This window comes from Hippocampus bargibanti, linkage group LG20 (assembly GCF_051943395.1).
Source record: "Hippocampus bargibanti isolate YZ-2025 linkage group LG20, ASM5194339v1, whole genome shotgun sequence".
In the NCBI taxonomy this organism is placed as follows: domain Eukaryota; kingdom Metazoa; phylum Chordata; class Actinopteri; order Syngnathiformes; family Syngnathidae; genus Hippocampus; species Hippocampus bargibanti.
Window position 1 is genome coordinate 12429456 of NC_142753.1, and position 19691 is coordinate 12449146.

Here is a 19691-nt window from a genome sequence, read left to right on the forward strand (position 1 = left end):
CGAGAATTTTGAAAGGCGCTTAAAAATGAAATGGATTATTATTTGCTATTAATTCAGATTCAGATTTTTGACGCCTTCTGACAGCCAAGTGTCCGTTTGTTTGATTGAACTTGATTGGAATCTGAACTCTCTGAAGCCACTGTTTTGATTCTGGAGCAAGGCGGTTTGTGAAGGAGTATCCTGGCGTGACGTCACCAACAAGGGGGCGGGACTTTCTGAATCTCCCCAGTTTCGAGCTCATTTATGTCAGTTTTGGGACACTTGAAGTCATTTCGATTGGTGTTTTGTATTTGACTCAAAATATCAGCCTGCCTGTTGTGGCTATTTTAGATGCTCTAAAACGTTTTTCTGATGTCAGGAAACAAAAAATGGTGTCGGTTGTCCATTAAATTGCCGGTGCCGGTAAAATGGTCAAAGACGGCAACAATCAATGCAGGCGAGAGTCCAAAAGTAGATCTGATGAAGTGATTATGCATTGATTGGATTTTTTTTATAGTCATCACGGCCGCCTGAGAAAAGAAACCACAACGTAGCCTAGCATGAAAGTGAGTTGGACACGTGTCATTGTTTGTATTCCTCCACTCCAGCTAGGAGCTAATGTTGCTTCCATTCCCGTGTGAACAAAGTATTGAAACATGGATGCTAACATGGCAAAAACAAAGACATCAAACCGGCTTAGCTTCCAATTCCGATAACGTTTGAAGTTGGGCAATTCACCTCAACTATTTTGTCGTCTGCATAAACTCTCAGTCGTACAAGAGTGGTCCATCGGTGAAAAGGTTTCCTCGGCCGTCATCTGGACTTTTTTGAAGGCCTCGGACATCTCATCTGAAAAGTTTGCTCACTGAACTAAAGTTGTGCCAGTTGTGCTCCGGCCGGCCGTATCCATATCCCTGATGGACAGACCTTTGCTTTCGTAGATCCCCGCTTTAAGGTTGGGGGAGCGGTGGACTACTCCCTGAAGCTAATCCTTTTGTCCTGTCTGGTTACCTGTAATGTTCCATGCCTGGCTCTGATTGCCCTTGAGGTGATACCAGAGCTAATTACCCCATTCTGCGGTAACAGAGCCTATCAGAGAAGAGGTCTGGCACCGCCGCCTCTGTCCATTAGGGATAGATATGAATATATAGGGCCAGAGTCGCCGGCACAACTTTAGTTCGCTGACGAGGAGCAGAACGCCTGAGAGCTTCAAAGAGGTCCAGATGAGGTCTGAAGAAACCTTTTTCATCTGGAACTAGCAGTTTGAATGGTAATTTGCACTTCTGCCGATATCATAGTGTCCACGTGTACCCAATGTGGTGTTTAACCAGTAAGCAAACACTCCTGTCGTTTTCTTATCAGCTGTGTTCCGCTTTCACTCTCACTCTCACTGTCCTGCGCGTGTGCAACGGATGAGTGATTGATTTTTGATCTTTTGATCCCCCCTCGCAGCGGAAAGTTGCCCGGGAGACAAGAGTCCTCCCGGATCGGCCGCCTCCAAGAGGGCCAGGACGGCTTACACCAGCGCCCAACTGGTGGAGCTGGAGAAGGAGTTCCACTTCAACCGCTACCTTTGCAGACCGCGGCGGGTGGAGATGGCCAATTTGCTCAACCTGACGGAGAGACAGATCAAAATCTGGTTCCAGAACCGCAGGATGAAGTACAAGAAGGACCAGAAGGGCGCGGGGATGATGCCGTCCCCCGGGGGCCAGTCCCCCCGGAGTCCGCCGGGCCCCCCTTCCGGCGGAGGCTACCTCACTACTATGCATTCCCTGGTAAACGGCCTGCCTTACGAGTCGCGGTCGCCGGCCACCTACCCCGGCACTCACCCCGACGCTTACGGCGTGGCCGCGTCGTACCCCCCCGCCGCTTTGAACAACTCCCACAAAAGGTATCCCGACTCGCTCGCGCCCGAGTACGACGCCCACCCCTCGCAAGGCGCCAACTACGTGGGCGCGCACGTGCAAGGCAGCCCCGTTTACGTCGGCGGCGCTTACGCCGAAGCCCACTCGGGGGCTTCGGTCTTTGGCCTGACGCACCTTCCGCACCTTCCGCACCCCCCGTCCTCCGACGTGGACTACAACGGCGCCGTCGCGATGCACGGCGGCCCTCAACGTCGCGGCGTGTGTGAGGCCGCGCCCGCGCCCGCGCCCGCGCCCGCGCCCACCTACACGGACCTTACACCGCAATACTCTCAGGGAAGAATCCAGGAGGCGCCAAAACTGACTCATCTGTAGCGGCCGTATCACTGCGCCCCATTGTCTCCTAGCCACCTACACCGGACCGCATCACCCCGACGTTTCTTTGTGTCTTGCCGCACTTCTTTCTTTCGCTCCTTTTTGGTTACTTTTAGTTCGATGACGTGTGAAGTAGCGTATAGGATCAAATATCTATTTTTGTCTTCATGAAAGACATTTCGAAGGTCTCGAGGAGAGACACGGCCTATTTTAAGTATTTGTTTTCAATTTCAAACAGGGTATTATATGAAAATATGTTAGTTTTTTATGACGTGAACTTATTTATCCGCATTTGAAGTTTTTTTCAGGCATTTTGTTGCACTTGAGAAAGGATCCATGCAGGGCGTCAAAGAAATGCATTTGTCCAAATAAGGCTCGCTAGCTAAGAAGCTACAACCCTTTTTGCTAGTTTGGTTCTATTTGGACTTTTTTCATGTTATTTATTTCTTTTGGTTTAATGTCTAAAAAACAGTCCTGTTATGATTTGACACCGTTGCGAAAAGCTGGGTGCCTTGAATGCCCCCCTCCCATTTTCAACCCACTTCCAAAGCACGTAACCTCCATCCCCGACCTTCTTCTTTCATCAAATAATTCCTTATCGTTTTAATGTCCTTACAAAAGATAGACCCAACACGATAAAGGTGGAAATAAGGAAAAAGAAAACTCTTTATTCATCTTTTACTTGAAAAAAAATATACTCCAACCCTCTCATACATTCCGCGCTGCTCCACTTCGAAGAAATAAATAAAAACAATTGAAATATAATCAAAACATGATCTGTTTTAATTCGGACAAAATATCAGAATGCACATCATTTATTCATTTTTTTGATTGAAAAACGAGCTTGTCTGAAGCATGACGTTATCTGCATTCGCCAAGAAAAATAGTGCGTAAAAATATCTCCACGTAAAAAAAATCAACTTGCGATCAATGAGAATTGGATTTAAAACCAAACTCGCCATCCAGAAAAAAAAATCCATTACATGCACAAAAAAGGTGACGTAATAATGTATTTATTCCCGTGTCTTCCTGATGAGACGCGAAGCAAACTCTCGGGTGGCCTTCTTCCCTTGCTCCTCTCATCTCATTTGCGTGGGCACATCCATAATCATAAAAATGTCCAACGGTGGACTTTTCCTGCAAGCAGACAACAATCTCAATGAGAAATCGTTTGAAAACTAATGTCGCCCCCCCTGCCCCCAAATGTGCTTTTAGTCGCTCAAATGTAGCCATACGAGCTCCAAGTCAATTCCTCCCGGCCTGTTTGTCTCATGATGCTGAAAAAAAAACAACCTTAAATGCATCATTAAGGATGAAATTAAATTATCCTTGAAATTGCTTTTCAACCTTAAAACATTTTTAAAGTGCACGGATATGATTACCAAAAAATATCATGTTGAGTAAAGTATGAAGTATAAAATATAAAGATAATTTCCCCCTCTTTAAGCATAAGCTACATTCCCTCCAAAAAAACAACAACAATATTTTCTCTTCATGTGCAAATATATTTTAACCCCCCCCCCCCCCGAAAAAAAAATTAAAATCGTGAATGTGAGGCATTAGTATCCACGACATATGGTTAGCAGGGAAATCTGGAACAATTGTTGTCAAAAAGTGGCCTTGTGCGTCCAAGGCGTTGACGTGATCCAAATGTGACACCAATTCTGCATTTCAACCCATTTTTATGTGTATTTTTTGGCAATATATTTTGAGCTCCGTGGTAAAGTTGCAATTGTGCGTATAGGCTCAGCCCTTCCTAAAAAACAAAAACCATCCACCCACGTCGTTTCTATTTGCACAAAGCCCGCGCGTCATTCCACACTCCCCCACGGCAACCCTGAGCACGCAAAACCGCGTCGATATCTGCAAAAAGATCCCAATCGAAGTGTTTCAATCCCATTTTTCGAGATGAAATCCGGGCCAGGTGACTCCATTTTCGCTACTCACCCCGCACCCGCGGTGTGTTCGCCGCCTTCCTGCCCCCTAGAACGGAAATCTCCGCTCCAACCTTGTCCCGATGTTCCTATTTATCTTTAAAAGCATCCCTCCAGCGACAGTTGCAGTTGGAAGGTCGTAATGTGAAGTGCGAGCAGCGTTTCTCGTCGCTTCCTGGCTGCATTTGATCCGGGGGAGAGTTAGAAGCCTTAAATGTGTTGTGAGGGCACCGAGCTGTCAGACCTTTTGGCGAGTAAGATTGATCGCGTGCAGGCTTCCTGCACTCTTTGTTTGCTATCTAAGCAACAAAACCGAGAGAGAGCCACGCCATTTCTTCCTCCTTCTTCCTCAACCAATCTTGGAAATCGAACACGGTGTGTTTCAAATGCATTCCCATAAAATGTGACGTTCGTGGATCGCTTTGGAAGGACAATAAAGCAGAGTAGCAGCGGGGGGCGTGTGGGGTATGCAGTAACGCTTGAAATAATTCGTTTTTAATGTTTATGACAAGCATTATGGCCACTGCTTAGCTTGAAAGCTCGCCCGAGACGCCTTGACGGTGTTGGAAGGCATTTTAAAAAGGGGCTCATGCAGAAAACAGAAAACACAATCGCGCGATTGGAAACCATCGTAGCCTTCAACTTCGTAAACAAATAGCAAGATTACACGGTTAAAATGGGATTGTTAATGTCCAAATATGAACGCAGGGCATTTTTAGGAGATTTTTACGTCAAACTGCTGACACGGTGATGCGTTCACGGCCTCAAAGTGTCACGAATAATTGATCCCTTGCTGCTCCTTCTGGTATATTTTAATGTCGAGTGTATAGCATGTCATACATGCAGAGAAAAAAACTCTTCAGAGCACTTTTAGGTAATGTTGCGTGTATGTGTGCGCGCGCGTGGGCGCGTGTGCTCGGGGGGCGTTCTCGCCCGACATCCTCAAACAATACGAGAAAGGAGTCCGCGAATCCCGGCGCCTTAAGCTTGGGGTCCTTCCCTGTAATCGTGAGTCGGCCATTCTTAAAAAACACACTTTTTTTTCTTAAGGAGGGGGGGGCGTTGGGGGGTCTTTTCTCTTAGTGGCGCTCAGTCGGGAGGATTAAGATGTAAATAAACGTGCAGGCACAGCTGAGCGACGGCAGCACAAGACTTTTTTTGGGGGGGATCAATCAGGCAGTCAGTAGGCTTCTTTTGATTAAAGCCCAAATTGTCATTGGGCAGAAGTAATCATGTGACAGGCAACTCGGTCCAATTTCAACCTTGTCTCCGCGAATTCAATCGTTTGCTAGTCGCTCGGTCCCCACCACGACCCTAATCGCAGAATTACGACGAGGGAAGCCATTTTTGGGAATGATTTTCGCCCGCTCGTTGGAGTTTTGTCGACACTAAGGCGCGTAAACTTTCCCGGGCTCGCAGGGGAGAGGAGATGAATTACGAATTCGAGCGAGAGAGCGGATTTATCAATAGTCAGCCGTCGCTTGCTGAGTGCCTGACATCTTTCCCCCCCGTCGCCGATTCATTTGAAAGTTCATCAATCAAGAGCTCGACGCTGATTCCTCCTCCCTTCGAGCAGACCATCCCTAGCCTGAATCCGGGCAGCCATCCGCGCCACGGCCGCCCGAGACGCAGCCCCGACGGATGCGGCCCGCTACCCACCGCCTCCCTGCCCCCGGAGTACCCGTGGATGCGGGAGAAGAAAGCCTCCAAGCGGAACCACCTACCGACGTCGACCGCTACCGGCCTATCCGCTAATGGGCCCGCGTGCTTCTCCCCAAAAGGTGGGTCACTTCACGACTATTGTTATTTTTACTGTCTAATACGCTTCAGAATTGAAGTAGTTTGAATGGTGGCCCCCCAAAAGTTTACGGATTTCTTCCCCCGGCAGTCCCAGACTTTTGATGTGTGACAGTAATGAAGAGTGATGGCGTTCCGTCGCCGAGGAGGGCACTTGCAGAATTCATGAGTCTCTCTGCTCCTTGTCGGGAGCTTTTTGTGGACGTGTTTGCCTACCCACTTGTACCAGATAAAAACAGACGCGAATCGGATTTATTTTTGGAGTAAATATCATCGGCTGCGTCGGTTTTGTTCCAGCCATTCGCACCGACGTATAACCACTGTGTCCCGGTTCTCCAGGCTCGCCAGAGGTCGCGGAAAGCGGAGGGGTCGGCGGGGGCTCCCGCCGCCTCAGGACGGCCTACACCAACACCCAGTTACTCGAACTGGAGAAGGAATTTCACTTCAACAAGTATCTGTGCCGACCCAGGAGGGTGGAAATCGCGGCCCTGCTCGATCTGACCGAACGCCAAGTCAAAGTCTGGTTCCAGAACCGTCGCATGAAGCACAAACGGCAAACGCAGAGTAAGGAGAACCGCAACGGCGAGTCGGGCAAGGGTTCCGGCGACGGGGGGGAGGACGGAATGCAAAGCGGCTGCGACGACGACGACGACGACGACGACGACGACGAGGAGGAGGAGGGAGCCCCGTACGAGCAAAGCGGGGCCCTGCTGGAGAGAGACACTTTCTCCTTTCGCAACAACAACCTGGAATCCAGTCGGCAAGTCCACAATGGCGGCTCGGCGAGCTTTGCCGCCGCGCCGCTGAGCAGCAATGAGAAACATCTGAAACATTTGGCCAACCCGTCACCCACTGTTCCGGGCTGCGTGTCAACAATGGGCCCCGGATCGGCATCCGCGGCGGACAATGGCGGCAGTCCCCCAGCCCTCCAGGTTTCTATACACGATTTCCAAGCTTTCTCGTCGGATTCCCGCCTGCAGCTTTCCGACGCAGCCTCGCCGAGTTTGTCGGAATCCCTGGACAGTCCCGTGGACATTTCTCCAGATACTTTCTATTTTTTCTCGGAATCTCTCACTACAATCGACCTGCAGAATCTCAACTATTAACAACAAATCGATCGCTCGCGGCTGTTTGTTTTGGGGTTCTTTTCGGCTTGAACTGACGTCGGTGTGTGTTCGGAACACATTTTAGTGGCACGGTAAGGATCGCGGCGAAGAGGACAAAACCTATTGATTATTTTCTATGAGGGGCGTGTGTGAAAATTCCACACTATCCAGCCTGGATGAACCACGGTCCTTTTTTATTTTTGTATAGCTTCCAATGTCTTGACTATTTTTCTTAGAATACAATGAACTTGCTACAATCTTTGGGCTTGGTTGTTTTGAGTCTTATTCTATATTTGCGACGGATTGACGTTGTTTTAATTATGCAGGGTCGACAAAACGCGCGAGATATTATAAAAAAATAGTGGAGGCTATGCAAATCGGTACAACAGGTTGGCAATGAATATAAATCAGATGGTGTGTGATGCATACACACACTCACGAGTTCAAATTTGGAGGACGACAATTTCAATGGTGCAATAATTTACGAAGCGTGTATTTATAAATATATATTTATGATTATAGTTATATATAATTATAGATATAGAAAACTAGATATACGTCGTTATACATCGTAATATATATAGTTAGATATATAGTTTTCTCGTTATATCTGGTTGTATATAGTTATGAAATTGAATGAAGTGGGTAGGTTTCGTATTTTGCATGGCCAAACTCTTGACACGCTGCAGGCAAAATGAAAAAAAAAGCCGAGGCACGTTTGCTTCCAGGCAGGCAGGACCTGATAAATCACCACCGTGGCATGAATGGGACTAACATTAAGGAGCCCAATTGTGTCACAAATACAAGGCCACTTACATTTTCGTTCGGGGTGCCCTCACTCCCCCCCCCTCGATATCTTCGCCGATTCCCCTTCCACGCACGCGTTGGGTCATGATTCATTTTTATGGGCTGTTTAAACAGGCTGAGCTCTGCTTGACTTGCGTGTCCGTGCAGGCTTCGCACTTCCCGCGTCGACCTTAAATTCAAAACAGACGGCGAGGGCAATTCATACATTTTGGAAGCAACATGTCATTGGGATTATTTGCACTATTGTCGCAATGATTTTTTTCAAGATCATTTTGTCAAGCCGTCATCGTGAAATATTGAGATTCGATACGATGATTATGAATCGCTGTGCTCTCTCGCTTTGACTTATGGGAATCGTTTAATAGCCCACTTTGGGTTCAATATGGTGACGTCACTTTGTGTGTTAAATCAACAACCACCAGTTGCTCCGATCGATTGAATAATACACTAAAAGCAACTGAAAAAAATCAACCGAGTGAGTGAGTGAGTGAGTGAGTGAGTGTGATCTCTTTGTGTTTTTAGCGTAAGATGGCGGCGGGGGAGTTGCAGGATTGGCGTCCATAACCAAATCATTCCGAGACAACGCGTCTTTTCTGTGCACACAAAGAGCCCAGAGAGCCCTGCGCGGCCTGCTGTTGGCTGCCTCCACTCACACGTACCATTCTGCGCGCCCACGCTTGCTCTTTGCTGCAGATGGGATGTCAGAAAGGAGGGAGGGGGGAAGGGAAGGGAATGAAGGCGAGCCTATTGACTACTTAGACTTGCTTAGGAGTTCGCATCGTGTATTTTCGGTCCTTTTGAAAACAAATTCACACGTGTACAATATGATATGTGTACTGTAAATATATGTATTTGTATATTTAAATTAACATACATATGTATGCAGCGCATTATGTCTGTATAATAACACATTTCTGAGCGCCTTTCAAAACTCTCAAGGTCACTTTACAGTTACAGGATCATTTTTTTCTGTGGGTGAGCAGCGGCAGCCACACGCGCCAGCGTTCACTAAACCCCGAAATAACTCAAATAGATAGAAAGCTAGCTAGCTAGATAATGGATAGCAAATAAATAACTAATAGATAGCCAGCTAGACAGTTTACAGCCAGTCAGCTAGACAGCTAATAGCTAGACAGCTAGCTAATGGACAGCAAATAATAAGCGAAGATATTCAGATAGCCAACAGCTAGCCAGCTAACAGCCATCCAGCTAGTTAATGGTAAGTGAGACGGGAATACCGAGTGTGTTGTCAATCGGGTTTTATTGGAATGATTACAATCCATGAATGATATTGAACGATACTGATTTTCATATGGATTCACACGCATGGCCAATGAAAGGAATTGCCTTGACAGTAATCCCCCGCTACTTCACGGTTCATTTCTCACAGCTTCAGTGCATCGCAGATTTTTTTCTTAGGAGAAAAAGACGTTCAGAATTTTAAAAAATGGCGAATGACAGAGGTTTTGTACATGCTGCAGCTTGATTGGATCCCACTGCGTGACGTCACACAATGTCATGGTTGACAGTCCTGTGGATTGGCGGTGCGTCTTCTCAGCCATTCCAAGTGTGTTGGAGGAGCGAGTCATCGACGCCAGGCTTGGTAGGTGCACCCGAACTGAATGTTTTGTCCTCTTATGTCCAAATCCATTCGACTACGACTCAAACTTTTCAGCAATTCTGTCATATCATCTTCACTGCAAGTACAATTAGAACATAGTTCATTCATAATGTTTAACTCTCTTGGTAAAAGCCAAGCTAGCTTGCTATCTGGCTGGCTACCTAGCTAGCTATCTGGCTGGCTACCTAGCTAGCTAGCTATCTGGCTACCAAGCTAGCTATCTGGCTGGCTACCTAGCTAGCTATCTATCTGGCTACCAAGCTAGCTATCTGGCTGGCTACCTAGCTAGCTATCTATTTGCTATATATTAGCTATTTAACTAGCTAGCTAACTTTGTATCTATGTGGCTGCTGCTGCTCACCCACAGAAAAACGGATCCTTTGACTATAAAGTGACCTTGAGAGTTTTGAAAAGTGCTTAGAAATGAAATGTATTGTTATTATAAAATGCATTTATGAAGTGAAACCAATGTCATTTTATGATCTCTTTTCATGTGAGGCCATTTCCCTTTCAATTGTAGGCGCAGTGTGATAAGGTGACCGCTAGGGGCGCTCTTCCTCCCCAATGATCCCTTGGTGCACCCTCCCCCTTCGTTTCCTTCTTTTTTTAATCCCCTTCCTCCTCTTTCAAGAGGTTGCCCTGCGGTCTGCTTCCACTCCCACTCCCACTCCCACTCCCACTCAACTCCCACACTCTCTTCCCGCCGCAGAATCTTCCCCACTATTCATTTATTTTATTACTGGCCGAGTAGCACCGCTGGCCAGACATTATCACATCATCATTTGATCATAATGAATACATATATCGTGTTAAATTAAGTCAGAGTTGACCCGAGAGCCAATGGAATTAATCGCACATTCTATTAGCATGCAGTTTTCTTTCACCTCCCTGCAACGACTTTGATAGGCAGATAAACACGAGGCGAATGAGGAAACAAAGTCATAGTAACAAGGCTATTCTCTTGCGCCGCCTTCTTTTGGGTGTCAATGGAGTGAAACTTTTGGCCTCTCTGCCCCACAGTGACAATATTTGCAGAGTAAATCCCAGCCAGTATTAAAGCGTGAAACATTTGCCATCGGAATGGGACAACTGATACGCATTGAGACATTCATCAATACTGAGGAAAAAAAAATGCCCGCCCCCTTTAGAATGACACAATTTAACTCAGACGTGGAACAATGTGCCAGGGTTTTTGTCATTGTCACACGTGGATCCACAGAATATTGAGTTTAGCACTACATAAACATTCTGTGCAGCGTAAGAAAGCTTAGTCTTGCTTCTTTCATTCGAAAAAAAGTTAATGCCTAAGTTTTATGGGTCTGGAGCTTGAAATGAGGGCGGCTGTTGAAAATACAAGGCGATACATGTTGGTCGATATAGCGCTTTAAAAACAGCTGAAGCTGGAACAAAACGCTAACATGCCTGGGAAAAAATGGAAATGCTGCCCCTTGTGGATGAGACAAACATGGCCAGAGGCCACGGCGAGTGTTTTATCGACACCTAAATAAATAAATTCGCAAATGGCACTCAACGTCACATTTTCAATTCCCGAATAAATTGGTGAATGGGGGTGAATGAGTTAGAAAAAAGGGCGGTACCTCATGTCAGAGTTGACGCTTCCGCCTCGGGTTCCACGGACGAAGCCTCCCCGACCGTCCGTGCGTGCGTGCGCGCGCCCCAAGCGCCGTCCTCCAACGTCCGCCGCCCGGTCTCTCTCAGCGTTTGCTCGAGTGCCTGCCTGGCCAACGCGTCACCTTGATCGACGAGCGGCTGGAATTTAAATCGCCACTCAAACATCAATCTGTCAGCGGCTGAGGGGATAAGCTCAAGTGTCTCACTGGCTGACCCCGAGCCACGTGACCGCCGCCGTTCATTGATGTCGGTCAGCGCCCTCCTTTAACCCCCAACCCCCGCCCCCCCACGCCCTTTTCCTTCTTATCGGAGTATAGGTAAATGTTGGCACGGTCACTCGGGGGGTAAGAGACGAGAGATCAGAGGTGCTCCGGGCGCTCCCTGCTTCCGACATGCCACAATGAGCACTTTCTTCGATTATTCGGTCATGAGCGGCGAGGGCGGGTCGTGTTCCGTCAGAGCCTTCCACCCGGATCGCGGGATTACAACTTTCCAGTCGTGCTCCGTGACAGTGAACAATCGCGGCGCCGACGAACGCTTCGTGGCCAGCGGGGGTTCCCCGGACGGCACGCCCCGCCGCCCGCACCAGCCCCCCGGGGGGAATCCGGGGCTCGCTTACCCGCCTTGCGGCTCCGGCGGCTACGGCGGCCAAAGTTTCTGCGCGTCGTACAACCATTACGCGCTCAACCAGGAAGTCGATTCCTACGCGGCGTTTCCGCAGTGCGGCCCCCTCGCGTACTCCGGTAACCTTTCGACGTCAGTGGTGGCGCAACATCGCCAGGGTTACAGCGCAGCCCCCTTGGGCCAGCTACAGTACGGCCAGCCGGCATATGGAGGGGGGCACGAGCAAGGCACCCCGTTCCCAGGGTGCTCGAACCCCCTGTCGCCTCTGCACGCGGCTCACCTGGAGGGCTGCTGCTCCCCACTGTCGGAGGGAGCCTCCAACGCCCAGACCTTCGACTGGATGAAAGTCAAGAGGAACCCCCCCAAAATAGGTGGGTGTCCTATATATCTCACCTTTGTTTCCCCTCATGTCATTGCATCATTTGGGTACGTACTTTACAAACGTCGTTTTCAAAATACATAGTCATGTTCAAAATGTAGCAACATGCACCGAATGCTTTTTACGATATCTCTTATGACTCTCCAGATGTCAAATTTTAAACATGCAGATTTATTTTGGGCGGTTTTGGGACATTGTGTAACTGTATCGATGATGTCATCGAGTGGGGTCCAACAGATAGAGCCGAACAGTCAGATAGGATTTTCAAAGTTGTCATCATGTGAAATCAAGTTTTTTTCTGTGATTACCAATACAGAGGAACTACAGCCAAAAGTTTTCACCTTGCAAGTCAAACGTTGACATTCAATGCGCATTTCCCCATTTTGGGACTTTCTGATTCTGATTCATGTGCACTCCCAAGTAAACATTTCATTGCGCAGGAGTACAATCCCATACAATATGGATTTATATAGCGCTTTAACAACAGCTGACTCTGTAACAAAGCGCTTAACCTGGACACCTATCCAGGAGTGAATAATATCATTTAATATGAAATCTAAAAAAAAAAAAAGCAGTTTCAAAAGTTGCTTTGTTTGCAGTCTCGGCTATGAGGAAAAAATCACGAGTGACACCCTGATACAAAATCCAATGATTCTGAAAAACCCAGCTCATGTTAATTTTAGGATTCTGTCCAATATTTGAATGGAGGCATCTGAACTCCAAATCGATCACAGTATGATGCGGTGTCATTGTCAAATCATATTCAACGCTCTTTTTCTTTGAAGGGAGGTCAGGTGAGTACGGCGGCTACGGAAGTCTGCCCAACACGGTCCGGACCAACTTCACCACCAAGCAGCTGACCGAGTTGGAAAAGGAGTTCCATTTTAACAAGTACCTAACCCGAGCCAGGCGGGTGGAGATTGCCGCCACGTTGCAGCTGAACGAGACTCAAGTCAAAATCTGGTTCCAGAACCGTAGAATGAAGCAGAAGAAGCGGGAGAAAGAAGGGCTCCTCCCGGTCAAGGCCGTGAACTCTGACCCCGGTGAGCGCCTTCCAAAGAGAATGGACGACGCGGCCTCGGAGAAATCGGTTTCGGCTCCTTCGACCCCCTCCCCTCTTTCCTCCACCGGGGGGGACCCTTATTCCTCCAATTAAGACTCACTCGTCTTCGTCCCAAAGTAGCCAAACTCCCACATAAACAAACAAATGGACACGTCGTGCACTTTTTGGACATGCAAGAAAAGCAGACCATGGGATGTCAATGTTTTTTCTATTACGTGTCCACATAATTATCCAGAAAAGATGTGATATTTACTTCAAATGCGCCAAAGTCACAACAATCGTCATCATCCACATTTCTGCGCCTATTCTGCGAATGAGCCGCATGGTGCGTTCAAATGCTATCGGGATGCTGAGTTTTATCAGTTTCACCTGTCACGTGTTGCCGGCTTTTATTTGTACATTAACCAAGCACATACCTCAAACGTTTACGGGTCAATCATTCGGATTATTAAATTGAGATTACCTCTTCAATTTCACTGGGTGTTATTTGTTGCTGAACGAAAAAAGGCCGTGTTTGAATTTTACGATAGAATGCACGCAGGTGAATTCACGTCGCCGTAAGCTCCCGCGAGAGTTCATGACATGATTTTGCTGTCATTTACGACGACAGCCTTATTGGGGCAAAGGTGGCTGATGGAAAAATAAAGAGTATTGATCAAAACCTGGAAGTTAGGATATCGACAAGGATGCAGCCCCACCGGCCCTGTCAGCGTTTGCTCAATTGTGCACAAACTTTGGTGGAAGTATCAAGTTAGTGTTTGCCACGCCATTTTGTTTAACGCCGATTTAATGTATGAGAAGTGACATGTCTTCTGCTACACTATTTGGTGTCTTTTTTATTTTTCTTTCTTTTTTTCCCCTCACATGCCATTTATCAGTCATCTGTTTTCCCCTATAATTGGTTTAATACCTGGCGGACAATCTGCGATTCCTTCAACAAAAAAATAAAAATAAAAATGAGCCCAGTTGACCGGAACCTGTATCCTCCCAGCTGTAGGATCCGGTCTCTAGGATCTGTGCAAACCTGCTGGGACTATAGCCCCCAAAACACGCAAAACTGTAAGTTCTGCTGCGTTTTATTGTTTTCGTTTAAAAAACGGTTATGAAACAATACGTAAGCGAATTTTTTTGAACGCGATGACGTCACGTAATTGTTTACACATGCAGGTGTGTGTGATAGCCTGCAAAAACAAAATGATGCGGAAAAACAACATATTCTCTTTAAAACACCACCGCTATGTTGCTGGTAACGTCTTCATTTATATCCTTATTTCATTCGAATCACGTTTTGAACAAATCATGACGAGTTGTTGAAGTTTAAATAGTGTCTTTTTTAAACGGAAGCAGACACGCGAGTTTCCAGGAGTCAACGTTGTTCGTTTTAATATTTACGATTCATATTTATCTGCAAATACTTTTAAATCAGAAATTTGAAAATGTAACGTCTTATGTCATATCCGTGTATTTTTTTAACGTACATTCACTCTACAGGACTAATATAAAGTGTTTCGGTGTTTCGTGCTAGCTTGTTTGTTTTAGTAGCAAAATAGTTAGCCACTTCATAGATGTAATTCATCCATACTTTTTCGAAGGTAAAACATATTTTGTGGTTAATTTCTTTATTTAAATATCGTAAAATTCGGGTGAGTCAACATAAAAAAATAATCATACCATATCTATCTAGCTATGTACCTATTTAACTACGTAACTGTAACTACATCAAAGTTAAAAAACAAGGTATTTGAAATAGCAATAAATACACATTAAACAAATTATGTTACATATTAGTGTTTAAAAATCAGAACTATTCCCTCAGTAAGTAGTTTGATGAAATTTCGGCCTCTTTTAGGTCTCTCCAAGGCCCCGTGGAACCTTTGCGGAACCTTCGTGAGTGAATTGGAAAGGCAGCCGACCTCCACCCCCAAAAGAAAGCCTGAGGTCATCCCGCGGTCACACCCCGAGTTTGTTGTCACAGCACGCACACCAAAGGCCAAACAACAGAGCAAGCTATTCAAACAAGCACCTGAACAACAAGTCACAGTCCACCTCCAAGGACCTGTTTGACCAAAACACCCCAACTGACTACAGGAACATTCTTTTGCTTGCACTTCCACAAACGTGACTGATGCGGCCGATGGTTCCCATTAGGGTCCACGAATAAACATGTGGACGATGACAGATGAATCATTAAAGCTTTAGCGCGGGACTGATGAAAGGTTGACTTGCCGTGTTTTTGATGGAGAACTCTTTAAGACGCCGCATTGATGCGGATTGAACCCCAAGCAGACATTCGGGAGCATATCAAATGGCAAAATGAATTTTTTAAACCATTTACCATGCGCATTAGATTTCCGCACTTGATGAAGATTCTGATTAATTCTCGGATTAAATTCACTGGCCCTTAAAAATGTTGAATTATTTATTTCTCTCGTGTTAAAAATAAAATGGGTTGTTCGATGAGCCTCGGAGCCATTACATTATTGTTTTTTCTTTTTAATGTGCAGATCACACTAAATGATTCTCCTCAAAAACATTTACAAAGGTACTCAATATTCTTCGCAAACCAATCCATTTGTGTCTTTTAAAATATATAAAACAACATTTGGGGACTAAATTTATTTTTGGTGCATTTAATTTTTATTTGTCATGGGCCACTTGATTAGGTGCACCCGCAAAATGTCACTTGGGGGGGGAAAAAAACCTTCACAAAGGCCACTGCAGTACACACAAAAATGGAGACGTTGTAAAATTAATACCTCTGTGATCTTGTCCAACATGATCTTTGTCAGAACAATACCGTCTTGCTCCGACTATTTTGTTATTCATGTCTGATTCAGGTGGAATAGTACAAACTGAAACTGTATGTTTTATTTTTTTATTTTGTCTATGTAGTATCTAAAAATATTTTTCTCTTTGCAGTATCAAGGGCAAGCGACGCGATACGGCACCAGCAAGGTAAGTAAAAAGCGCAAATACATAATAGTCGTTGTAGCATCTCCGTCATTGTGGTTTTGTATCTGGTAATAAAGGGCATTAGCATGTAGCATTTTGCTAATGAAATGACAAGTCATCTCCTCAGAATCGGAATCTATGGAGACTATTGTGGTTGAAATCAAGGCAAGCACTCTATTTGTATTTATTCAATGAAATGCTCAAGTTATTAGACGAGTTATACAAATGGTAGTAGTTCATTATTAAAATGTTTTTGCTCACTACTTGATGACACAAAATTGAATACATTCAATACACCCCCCCCCCGCGCCCTGCCGTATGCTTAAAATTGCATATATACCACATTATATCCGATTTAGATAAAATCAATTATCCTGTTTTAATTTGATTATTTCACCATGACCTGTCATTTTTGAACGTGGGTTTGTCGAATTTTAATGCCCATTGATTTATCCGATTTCACGCGGTCGTAACGGAAACAATTAGCATGATGTGGCCCAGAATAACAATTTGTTTGACACCTTTTCTCCACATGCTTAATTTGAAGCAAAAATCTGATCAGCGTCTGACAATGCAAATGGTAATCAATAATAATAATAGTACGAGTCAAGGTGTCTGCGGTCATTCATGCCACAAGTTCAACTCCACACATCGGACCTCAGCGTTATCGTCACCCACATTAGACACCCTTACACACACCAACGAGGAATTCATAACAACATAATCTTTCCACCATTAGTCCCTCTGTCAAGAAGCAGGGGCAAAAAAAATCCAATAAAATAATAAATTGAGCAGACAGAAGTCAGTCAGTCAGTCATCCGGGCCGTCGACGTATTGGCACATGTGCGTTCATTGACCACTCCCCTCTTGTGATTGGCAGGCAAAATGAATTCCTCCATCGACAGTCGCGCGTCTCCGTGAGCCGATAAAGGCGGCCCAGCCTATCGAGCCTACGGAGCCATTGACGGGATGATGGAGGTGATGACGGAGGTGGATGACATCATGTGACCAATGGCCAGACACCTCATCAAGTAAATCTCCGCCATTCAATGACATATACAGCGATAGCTTGGCTTACGGACTTAATTGCTTCCCAGACAGAGTGTGTAAGGCGAAAAGGGTGTATCCCAAAAATTAATTGCCAGAAATTAAACCATTAAAATGAGAATAATCTATTCCCATGTCCCCATAAAACATAATTTCTACTTTCTAATTTTCTAAGCCTTAAAACTACACAAAATGTATCTTATTTTATGTATAAAAATATAATATGGTATTATAATTAAAGAAATAAACTGTACTGTATAATAAAGTGGTTTTATTTACCTTTGTGATGGTCGTTGTTGGCTTGATGGAATGGAGTGCGGGTTGTTTGTGGAGCCTGATTGATGTGATATTTTAACCTTGCAGTCTACAAAGTTGAAACTCTCTGACTGTCGTCTGCCTGTCTCTTTAATGTTTAAACTACCTCCCCTCACTGCTGCGTTCTTGACCGATCACGTGGCTATAACCGAAGACTGGGGGCGGGGAATAGAGGACAAAAACAGGTCGGCTGCCATTTTCTTGTTCGGAGAACGGACGGGCTCATTCGCGAACGACACATCACTCATTGTGGCAGCTCCGTGTGTATCCCGAAAAATAGTTTGTATGCCAAGGTTACATTTTCATAAATTTAACGTTCGTAAAGCGAAAGGTTTGTAAGCCAGGGGGTTTGTAAACCGAGGTATCACTGTGCTGTGTGTGCGTAAAAAAACAACAACAAAAAAACTACAAGGTTGTTAGGAAAGAGCGCAAGATATGCGAGAGGCAAACGAGCATAGAGTGAAGTGTCTTGTCCACCACTCACTCACCTTGTAGATCATCCGGCGCTTCTGCCCAAACTGGCTCGTCGTCCTCCATGAAACAGTCCCGCTTGTCCCGCTTGTCCCGCCACGACCACACAAAGACACGTGAAGAAGGGGGAATCCGCTTTATTATCAGGACGGAGGCCTCCAGAGGTAAGAGGATGGCTTAGAAGGGCTGTGGCCTCCAGCTCCATCCATCACACACGTCCTGACCTTGGCTTGACCCAAACGTGGCAGCCAATGAGGCGCCTTCTCCCCCCCAAACACTCGCACGCACTTATCTCGCCCCGCGTTCGCACCAAAGGGATCGGGTGACACCGAGTGGAGTCTGGATGCTCTTTTGTGTCGCCCGTCGCTCCTTCTTCGTGTCTTTGTTTTTTTACGTGACTAATGTGAGTAACAACACCTGACAAACAGGCTGTTGATCCTCATGGACACCCCCCCCCCCCCCCGCCCCGCCCCCAACACCGCCCGCAACCGCCTGCGAGGAAAAGCTTTGTTGGTCACAATAGGAAAAACAGGAGCACGATCCTACATTTGTCTCTATAGATTCTGATGTGTCATTTCGCTAGCTAAATGCTACATGCTAATGCCCTTTACCAGATACAAAAAACAGCTATGTTAGCTTCATGTTTACCCATCCACCCATTTTCCAGACAGCTTTATCCACATTAGGGTTGCGGGGAGGGGGTCGTCTTCGGGCATCAGGCGTTGGACACCCTGGATTGGTCGCCAGTCTATCGCAGGGCACACAGAGACAAACAACCATTCGCTCACACACTCGCACCTAGGGACAATTTGGATTGTTCAATCAGCCTGCCATGCATGTTTTTGGAATGTGGGAGGAAACCGGAGGACCCCCGGAGAAAACCCATGCGGGCCCCGGGGATTACATGCAAACTCCACACAGGGAGGCCGGACCGGGTCTGGAACTCACAACCACTGGACTACTAGGCCGCACTTTATATTTAAACCATCTAGTATATCTATTTTTCAAGATTTCACCTGTAATCAAAGTCAACAACACCCAAAAAAAAGTCACCTGCAATGCGCTTGATGTTTTGACACCTCCCTCAGCAACTGTCATCCAAGCATGGCCTTGCAGTTTAACCACCGCAAACAAAACGATGGGTGGTGTTGTCGTCGCCATGACAACCTCTCAAACAATCTCGGCAGTAAAGTCTGCGTTTTTGTTCGCCGTCGATTGCGCCTTGGTTCATCTGAAAAGGCTTTGGAGTCAAAAGGTCACGGTTCAAGTTGTGGCAGAAATGCCATTCTGCTTCCTGGCTGCTGGTGACGTGCCCTTGAGCAAGAGGCTGGACGTCTCTCCTTGCATGTTTGCATGTGTGTGATTAGGGTGCAACAAAAATGAAAGAGCGTTCATGATTTATCGCATCCAACACATCAAATCTGATCAAAACGTTCCTTTTTGGCCGCCATTCTGCTTCCTTTCGTCCATTTTAGTCTTTGGTGACTCTGCAAGGCTGTTCAAGACACACACACACACACACACACACACACACACACACACACACACACACACACACACACACACACACACACACACACACACACACACACACATACACGCACACGCACGCACACACACACACAGCTGAACCGTGGCCTCTCCCTCCTAAACTGCAACGCCAGCAGCGCTCTTGTCAATAACACTGTGCAGTCTGAGCCAACACTTTGATATGAAGGACCCGGGGC

The 19691-nt window shown here is 46.2% G+C and overlaps 3 protein-coding genes and 1 long non-coding RNA gene across 9 annotated transcripts in view; 3 read left to right on the top strand and 1 right to left on the bottom strand.

Annotated features, from left to right (window-relative positions):
* The window catches only part of hoxa3a (homeobox A3a), a 37946-nt gene extending 34610 nt beyond the window's left edge, over positions 1-3336 (top strand). For all 5 annotated transcript variants that reach the window (XM_089023031.1, XM_089023033.1, XM_089023032.1 and 2 more), the window contains one exon: positions 1432-3336. In XM_089023031.1, the coding sequence (XP_088879157.1) occupies positions 1432-2216 (785 nt within the window). In that variant the 3' untranslated portion in view covers positions 2217-3336. The remainder of the gene's footprint in view (positions 1-1431) is intronic.
* Positions 2977-11379, bottom strand: LOC148883305 (uncharacterized). 2 transcript variants are annotated; one of them, XR_016118586.1, is made up of 2 exons: positions 11080-11379; positions 2977-3353 (listed from the first exon to the last, which is right to left on the bottom strand). It is a non-coding gene; the product is annotated as an uncharacterized LOC148883305 (long non-coding RNA). The 2 variants fall into 2 exon arrangements; XR_016118585.1 differs by lacking the exon at positions 11080-11379 and adding an exon at positions 4164-4300.
* hoxa2b (homeobox A2b) lies at positions 5264-7288 on the top strand. Its single transcript, XM_089023037.1, has 2 exons — positions 5264-5931; positions 6287-7288. The coding sequence occupies exons 1-2, from the start codon at positions 5580-5582 to the stop codon at positions 7051-7053; spliced, it is 1119 nt and encodes a 372-aa protein (XP_088879163.1). The 5' UTR covers positions 5264-5579; the 3' UTR covers positions 7054-7288.
* A 2-nt stretch (positions 11380-11381) lies between the features above and the next one.
* On the top strand, positions 11382-17516 carry hoxa1a (homeobox A1a). Its single transcript, XM_089023039.1, has 5 exons — positions 11382-12108; positions 12902-14238; positions 15029-15117; positions 16099-16134; positions 17012-17516. Exons 1-2 carry the CDS (start codon positions 11514-11516, stop codon positions 13270-13272), a joined length of 966 nt encoding a protein of 321 aa, XP_088879165.1. The 5' UTR covers positions 11382-11513; the 3' UTR covers positions 13273-14238; positions 15029-15117; positions 16099-16134; positions 17012-17516.
* The last annotated feature ends 2175 nt before the right edge of the window (positions 17517-19691 follow it).